The sequence below is a fragment of the Sardina pilchardus genome, chromosome 15 (genome assembly GCF_963854185.1).
Source record: "Sardina pilchardus chromosome 15, fSarPil1.1, whole genome shotgun sequence".
In the NCBI taxonomy this organism is placed as follows: Eukaryota; Metazoa; Chordata; class Actinopteri; order Clupeiformes; family Clupeidae; genus Sardina; species Sardina pilchardus.
Window position 1 is genome coordinate 1971851 of NC_085008.1, and position 8972 is coordinate 1980822.

The 8972-nt window shown below is 48.3% G+C and overlaps 1 protein-coding gene across 1 annotated transcript in view; it reads left to right on the forward strand.

Annotated features, from left to right (window-relative positions):
* Positions 1 to 320: 320 nt before the first annotated feature.
* sin3b (SIN3 transcription regulator family member B) overlaps positions 321 to 8972 on the forward strand; it is a 30381-nt gene continuing 21729 nt past the window's right edge. Inside the window, exons 1-9 of the mRNA XM_062555760.1 lie at positions 321 to 794; positions 1973 to 2079; positions 2757 to 2910; positions 3318 to 3680; positions 4319 to 4471; positions 4926 to 5048; positions 5688 to 5777; positions 5996 to 6114; positions 6700 to 6913. Of these exons, the coding sequence (XP_062411744.1) occupies positions 687 to 794; positions 1973 to 2079; positions 2757 to 2910; positions 3318 to 3680; positions 4319 to 4471; positions 4926 to 5048; positions 5688 to 5777; positions 5996 to 6114; positions 6700 to 6913 (1431 nt within the window). The 5' untranslated portion in view covers positions 321 to 686. The remainder of the gene's footprint in view (positions 795 to 1972; positions 2080 to 2756; positions 2911 to 3317; positions 3681 to 4318; positions 4472 to 4925; positions 5049 to 5687; positions 5778 to 5995; positions 6115 to 6699; positions 6914 to 8972) is intronic.

Consider the following 8972-nt stretch of genomic DNA (forward strand, 5'->3'; position numbering starts at 1 on the left):
CCTAAACTGTTCATTTTAATGGTGATGTGTCCATTGATGTCACTGTAAGTAAGTCCCTTTGGAGAAAATCGTCTGCTAAGAACCATAAACATGAACAACAGTATGCATGTTTGCGCTTTGGTCTGTCTGCTAAATAAAGGGCCGTTTATGATGCGTGAAACTTGTCTGTACACGGAGGTAGGAGTAGCCTACTCTTGGCTACAGTACAGTGCTGGCCTCAGTACAGAAACAGTGGGTGTGTCTTGTGGAGCGGTGAAGTTTAGCCCCGCCTTATTTTGACTGAGATTGCGCACTTGGGTACCTTCACTTCCGGGCGTCAAGACTGCACAGCTGCCGCCGAATTTAAAGAGATAAGGAATAGTTATTTAAAATAACACCTCGCACTGCTGTTGTCTATAACCATTTGTGTTAAGACTGCAAAATCATATACTTTTACATCGGTTAGTGCCTTAGCGGCATAACAAAATTTGCTTGCTCTATTACTTGGTGGAGATCTTTTTTCTTTTGCTGGCTAGCGAGCTAGCTAGCCATTCAGTGAGTAAATGATGGAAGCTAGCTTTAGCGATACGTAGCTAGCTTGCCACCCGACGAAGAACTGATTTGTCGACTGCTTTATAGATAAATAAAGCGTCAAAAGAGCCTGGAAAGCAATCGAATACTATATCAGTAGCAACCTACTGAACACAATGGCTAAAATTCAGGCACACAGCAACGCGAAGCAAATAAACCAAATTCAGGACAAAGCCTATGTTGTACAAAAGCAAGTACAACAACAGCACTTTCAAAAACTGAAGGTAAGACAATGAAGAGATAAAAGTAGTATAGCCTTTGCTAGCATGGCTGTGGCTATCTTCCTAAGCGCACACGGAAAAAGAGTGAATGAGTTGTCCGGAGACCTAGCTAAATCAACACAGTCTTTTTTCCAGTAACGTCAGCCCTGCCTCCATAGGAAACACCGACGTTAGGATTAGCGAACAGAATTCCCAAAATGTATCAAACTAGTAGTGGTCGGAACTAGTGGAAACAGAACATAACGTACCTAAACCCACGATAAGGATTATTTGTTGATAGCTAGCTAGCTGAGTTGGCTACCGTAATTTGCTTTCGTATGTTCCTTGTTCCCTCTTAAGTTGTTCCCTGCTGCTTTGTTTTATCATGTAAAGTTAACGTCGCCAATTTGCTAGAATACACTAGTTTGAAGTTTGTTAAGAAACCCGACTTCTCAAACAAATATCCCGGGCTACAGCTAACGTTAACTGTCGATGGCTAGCAGTTGAGGAAATCAAGAGTTTTCCCCTTTGCTTTGAGTATGCGATTCTGTTACTAGTTTTGTCTTTGTTAGCTAGCTTTGCTAGCGACTTGTCAGTTTAACTAAGACATAGCTCGTTGTTGCGTCAAGCAACGTCGTCAATTGCCATTGTACTGTCGTTTAAATTGTTTATTTTGACTCGCCACCTCAGCTATTTGTAAACTAATGTCGTAATGAGCCATATTAACTTATTTGTAACCTCTGTCTATCAATAGCTGGAAAGCTATATGGCTGGTTTGCAGTTCCTCCATTTGTGTACTGTATTGGTGGAGCCAGCTGGCAACTCTTTGCTTTGGTTAGAGAATGTTGTTGACAGTAAGGTCGATTAAAACCGCACAGAATACTACGTTACATCCAGGGCAAGTGCAAGCAAGGTAGCGTTTCGTTAGCTTGCAGGAAAAATTCTGTTGCAGATATCCGGACACGTTATGCTTTCATACAGGGATCGTAGGAACATTCCCTCTGCAAGCTATCCAGCTCGGCCATATAGTAATAGACGGCATACCAGGGTAGTTCTTTCAGAGGTATATTTAAAGCTCTCTGGATAATAACGTCAAGATGGAAGGCTCGCACAGATGTCCTATCATGGGTAGAAATGCATTCATGTCCAGTGTTCTGTGCTCCTGTCTCTGCTTTCTTTTGACACATTGTTACACTCCGTAGGTCGAAGATGCCTTGTCATATCTTGATCAAGTCAAAATACGGTTCGGAAATGATCCGGGGATTTATAACAAATTCCTGGATATCATGAAAGAATTCAAGTCTCAAAGGTTAGTCGTGATATGCATCACACTGCATGATAGTAATTACCCTGGCCCCTCTCTATTGATTTAGAACACCCTGCCTGAATAAAGATGCGCCCTCCAATCAGCAGTACATTGAAAGTCAGCGGTGAAGTAGGAGCACTGTTATGAGCCTCCTTAAGCAATAATCGAAAAATATCAGTGTTTTGCAATTGGCTGCATTTTGTAATAACATTGCTTACAGTTACAATTACTATAGAATAAGCTGGGCCATGCATTGTTTATGTAAAGTTGCACAGGCAAAGATAATCATACTCCTAGTTAAGAAAGTCATTATATAAACTGGAGCGTAAGGTTTTGGATATTTCTTGTGTAGATTGAATGTGAAATGCATGATTTGAACTACAGCTAATGTGAAATGGCATTGATTGATAACCTAAGTATCAGGCAGCTGGTTAAATTAGAACTCAACTCAGTGAGCTGACTTACCCTGATTATGTGCCAAACTGACATGTAGACGCTCAGAATATTTAACAGTAATTTCACGAGATTGGCCCGTGTTCATTCAGAACATTCTGTAGTTATATTAGCAAGATGTCTTCTTACACAAGGCAAGCAGCAGTGGCTAATTGACATTGCATGTGTGAACATGTTGCCTGTGACAGCTCTGACACTGATATTGCCCCTCTGACTTGCCCCTGCAGCATTGATACCCCGGGAGTAATAAACCGAGTGTCTCAGCTTTTCCACGGACACCCCGATCTGGTGTTGGGATTTAATGCCTTCCTGCCCCCCGGCTACCGAATAGAGATTCCCAAGAATGGCCTGGTGTTCCTGCAGTCCCCCTTCTCTGGACAAGTAGGTTTCCAAACACACTCCCTTCACAGCACACACTCCTTTCACAACACTTTTAATCAACAGGCAGTCCCTGTCACTGACCATGAAGTGTGACCACATAATAACCACCATTTTTCTCACGAGCCAGACGTAAATGATTATGCGCACTGCTGCAGATGTGGTTGGTTTTTAATTAATGAAGTACATTTCAAGAAGCTCTCCATTCATTATTTCTTGATGGCCCTGAATGGTTCCTATAGAACCTTTAGAACCTTTAGATCAATAAAGTAAATTATATTTGATTCAGTTATTTATCAAAGAATAAAAATGTACAATAATGTACCTGCCTTGGCACCATTGCTCACCTGTGAATAGAGTCTTGGTGAGCTGTGCAGCTCCTTTCTCATTTGATACCCTTTCCTTCCCAGAATTCAGCGGGGCAGAGTAAGGCTGTGGTGGGCACGACGGCACCTGTCCGTTCCTCTGCGTCCACGGCGACCGAAGGCGGCGGCGGCCCCGCGCCGAGCGAGTCCATTGCGTCGCCCGACAGCATCTCCTCCCCCTCGGCCTCAGGGGCGGCGCTAGAGAGCGTCTCCTCCTCCAGGCTCTCGCTGCCCCTCCCCAGCCGAGAGAGCCACGCCCAGCCCTCGGCTGGCTCCTCCTCCCCCGCCTCCGAGCCCAGCCCCGTGGAGTTCGACAGCGCCATCAGCTACGTCAACAAGATCAAGAACCGCTTCCTGGAGCACCCCGAGACCTACCGCTCCTTCCTGGAGATACTGCACACTTACCAGGTTCGAGCCACGGCCAGTCCAGTTCACACTGCTGCGTAGGCTACTCATCCAAAGAGCTGTAAAACAACTTTTCTAGTCTTGTGTTGTGTGTTCATTTTAACTGCATAGCTCTTTTTGTGCATGTTGGTTGAAGTGTTGGTGAGATGTTGAAGTGAGATGTAAATGTTTTGTCATATTGAGGTGAGCTGTGAGGCATGTAGTCTATGTATTCATTCAGTATGAGAACATGTTATACTTGCACATGTTGCAGGTAGATCTGTGGTCTATGTATTGGTACAGTATGAGAACATGTTGTACTTGCACATGTTGCAGGTAGAGCTGTGACGCATGTAGTCTATGTATTCGTACAGTATGAGAACATGTTATACTTGCACATGTTGCAGGTAGAGCCGTTGGATAGTATACCTAACGGAATTGATCCCTCTGTGGACCGGTGGCTGTGCACGAGTGTGCTGGTTAATGTCCCATGTTGGGTGTTGCAGAAGGAGCAGCTGGTTAATGTCCCATGTTGGGTGTTGCAGAAGGAGCAGCTGGTTAATGTCCCATGTTGGGTGTTGCAGAAGGAGCAGCTGGTTAATGTCCCATGTTGGGTGTTGCAGTAGGAGCAGCTGGTTAATGTCCCATGTTGGGTGTTGCAGAAGGAGCAGCTGGAGATCAAGGAGAGCCGGGCGCGGGGCAGCGCGGGCATGACGGAGGACGAGGTCTTCTCCAAGGTGGCCAGCCTCTTCAAAGGACAGGAGGACCTCCTGGCCGAGTTTGGACAGTTCCTGCCAGACGCCAAGAGATCCCTGGTTAGAACATTTCCACATTTGTACAGTCAGTTGGCCATCTGTGTTTAGGTGAGGTGGAGTGGGATTGGCTAGATTGGGAGATGTCGTTGGTAACTGTGACGCTCATAAGTTTCCACTTGTTTCTCATTTGATAAACATGGCACAAAAGACCATTCCCACATGATTGTTGTTTCCCTGTGAACATCTCTTCTGGTCTTGATGGATCTTTCTCAGTTGGATTAGTCTCTAAGGCATGTGTGGTGATAGTGGTGCATTGTTAGTCGCTTTGGTAAAAAAGCCTCAGCCAAACCTAATGTAATGTTATCTAATGTATTCTAATGTAATGTAATGCAATGTACAGTAATGCAATGTACAGTAATGTAGTGTAATATAATGTACTGTACTGTAAAGTAGTGCAGTAATATAATGTAATCTACTGTAATGCAATGTAATGTAATGTAATGGTGCATTGCAGTTCACCAGCAGCTCCCTGACGGGAAAAGACCACCTGAAGAAGGCGGAGGAGGAGGAGCTGAGCAAGCAGAGCAAGAAGAGGCCCAGACCCATGCTGCTCCCGCACATGACCCCCCTGCTAAAGGTCAGCCGCTAACGCCGCGCTACACCCACTCAGACAGACCGGCTACTGTCTAGTACCTGGCTAGCTAGCTACACACCCACTCAGACAGACCAGGCTGCTGTCTAGTGCCTGGCTAGCTAGCTACACACCCACACATACTGTACAGATGGATCTGGCTGCAGGCCGCTAGCACTCAGACAGTTACGTAGTGACACACTCACACAGACCAGGCTACAGATCGCTAGTGCCCAGCTAGCCAGCTACACATCCATATAGACCAGCCCACTGGTGCCCAGTTAGCTAGCTACACACCCACACAGATGGGCAACCAGGCTACAGGCCGCTAACACTCAGCTAGTTAGCTAGCGACACACCCACAGACCAGGCTACAGACTGCTAGTGGTCAGCTAGCTAGCGACACACCCACACAAACCAGGCTATAGATCGCTAGTGGCCAGCTAGCTAGCGACACACCCACACAGACCAGGCTATAGACCGCTAGTGGCCAGCTAGCTAGCGACACACCCACACAGACCAGGCTACAGACTGCTAGTGGTCAGCTAGCTAGCGACACACCCACACAGACAGTCCAGACTAGAGGCCGTAAATTACCAGCCAGAGGCATAAAGGGATGCTTTTCTTTCTTTTTGTTCTCTCCAGAAAAAGATGAAATACTCCTGTTCAAAAGACCAGTCCTTTGCTTCAGTCGGAAAGCATGGAGTTCTGCGAGAGTTCTCGTTCTTCGATAAGGTGGGTTGAGAGGTGTAAGCTGGTGTGGAATGCTGAGAGGGGGGTGTGTGTGTGTGTGTTAGTGATTGACTTGTTGTGGTGTGTGTATCCCCCCCAGGTGCGGTGACTCTTAAATGTCAGGGCTTATGTGTGTGTGTGTTTGTGTGTGAGACTCACTGTGGTGTGAGAGTGTGTGTGTGTGTGTGACTGACTCACTGTGGTGTGTGTGTGCCCCTCAGGTGCGGCGCCTCTTTAAGAGTCAGGAGGTCTATGAGAACTTCCTGCGCTGCATCGCCCTCTTCAACCAGGAGGTGGTGTCTGCCGCCGAGCTGCTCCAGCTGGTCACCCCCTTCTTGGGGTACGTTGCCTCACGAGCGGCCTGTCCTGTGTCTGACCTGCTGGTTACCATGTTGGAACCGCATCCAAACAAATACTGCCTTCTGATCTCATGTCAAGTGATTTCCTGTGTATTAGCCACATTGTGTATACGCCGCAGGGCAGTGTTTCATGCAAGTTAAAAGAAGCAAAACTATATTAATGCCATATTGACTGCTCTGGTGTATTAACCTCATAGATGTAAAAAATTTTATAAATCAATGTATAAACCGCGGCCAATAGTTGGGAAATTACAGTGTGCGTGCGTGTGTGTGTGTGTGTGCGCGTGTGTGTGCGTGTCTGATTTCATGTAATCCCCCAGTGTTTGATTGATGTGTGCTGCCATACATGCTCGCCCACACGTGCACATTAAATAGGGCTTATTCTGGATTACTCCCACTAGTCTACATGTCTACAGTGTACACACACACACACACACACACTCACACACACACACACACACACACATATTTGTCTGTTTATGTATTAAGTTGCAGAATTGAGAATAAGAGCGATCCTTGTTGTTCCGGTTTAACCGCCTCCCTGTTCCGTGTTCCGTGTTCTGCAGGAAGTTCCCGGAGCTGTACACGCAGTTCAAGTCCTTCCTGGGGGAGAAGGAGCTGTCCCACGCCTCGTCGGGATTGGCCGACCGCTACATGGAGGGTGGCGGCGGCCGCGAGGTGGACTACGCGTCCTGCAAGCGTCTGGGCTCCAGCTACCGCGCCCTGCCCAAGACCTACCAGCAGCCCAAGTGCAGCGGGCGCACAGCCATCTGCAAAGAGGTGCGCGCACACACACACACACACACACACACACACACACACACACACACACACACCCCTGCCCAAGACCTACCAGCAGCCCAAGTGCAGCGGACGCACAGCCATCTGCAAAGAGGTGCACACACACACACACACACACACACACACACCCCCCTGCCCAAGACCTACCAGCAGCCCAAGTGCAGCGGACGCACAGCCATCTGCAAAGAGGTGCGCACACACACACACACACACACACACACACACACACACACACACACACACCCCTGCCCAAGACCTACCAGCAGCCCAAGTGCAGCGGACGCACCGCCATCTGCAAAGAGGTGCGCACACACACACACACACACACACACACACACACACACACACACACACACACACACACACACACACACACACACACACACACCCCTGCCCAAGACCTACCAGCAGCCCAAGTGCAGCGGACGCACCGCCATCTGCAAAGAGGTGCGCACACACACACACACACACACACACACACACACACACACACACCCCTGCCCAAGACCTACCAGCAGCCCAAGTGCAGCGGACGCACCGCCATCTGCAAAGAGGTGCGCGCACACACACACACACACACACACACACACACACACACACACACACACACACACCCCTGCCCAAGACCTACCAGCAGCCCAAGTGCAGCGGACGCACAGCCATCTGCAAAGAGGTGCACACACACACACACACACACACACACACACACACACACACCCCTGCCCAAGACCTACCAGCAGCCCAAGTGCAGCGGACGCACAGCCATCTGCAAAGAGGTGCGCACACACACACACACACACACACACACACACACACACACCCCTGCCCAAGACCTACCAGCAGCCCAAGTGCAGCGGGCGCACAGCCATCTGCAAAGAGGTGCGCACACACACACACACACACACACACACACACACACACACACACACACACACACACACACACACACACACACACACACACACACACACACACACCCCTGCCCAAGACATACCAGCAGCCCAAGTGCAGCGGACGCACCGCCATCTGCAAAGAGGTGCGTACACACACACACACACACACACACACACACACACACACACACACACACACACACACACACACACACACACACACACACACACCCCTGCCCAAGACCTACCAGCAGCCCAAGTGCAGCGGACGCACCGCCATTTGCAAAGAGGTGCGTACACACACACACACAAACATGTGGGCGCGCGCGCACACACACACACACACACACACACACACCCCTGTCCAAGACCTACCAGCAGCCCAAGTGCAGCTGACACACTGCCATCTGCAAAGAGGTGCGTCAACACACACACACATACACACACGGCCCTGCCCTGCCCAAGACCTGCAAAATATTGATTTTTGATTTTCACAAACTGGAAGCTATAACTATCGATATCAAACAAAAAAAGTGGCTTGAAATGGTTCATTTTATGAGCAGTGAATCTATAATACTTTTCCACAACATTCTACTTGTTTAGATGCACCTGTATATTTAGCAGTGCCAAACGACACGGATGGGTGACCATGGAAACACTTCGACAGTTGTTTGTTTTCACCAAGTGCAGCGTCACTGCCGGTTCCTCACTGACCAGACAAATGGCATCTTTGCCCATATAAGGAGATCCGGGAGTTAATTCAAGCTAACTGCCTATGGCAAGTTGCATTGCCAGTTAGCTCTGGGGTAGCAAAGATCAAAGTGTGCCGTTTTAACCTTCCGAAGATCACCGTATCCACTAGACAGCAGTGGAGAAAACTGTGTAGCGAAAAACGTCTGCGAGAGTTTAACAGGTGCGATAATTGAAAATCCCCATGTTACTTTCCCATAGAAAAAAAAAATTCAAGATACCGGATCTCCTTATTTGGGAAAAGATGGTAGCTTTTTTGTAGGCTAACTTCAGAGGTCTATGGGCGGGCGATGTGTAAAGGTGTTAATGTGCCTGATTGGCTCGCAGCAGCGCTGTGTAAAGGTGTTCTTGTGCCTGATTGGCCCGCTGCAGATGTGTAAAGGTGTTCATGTGCC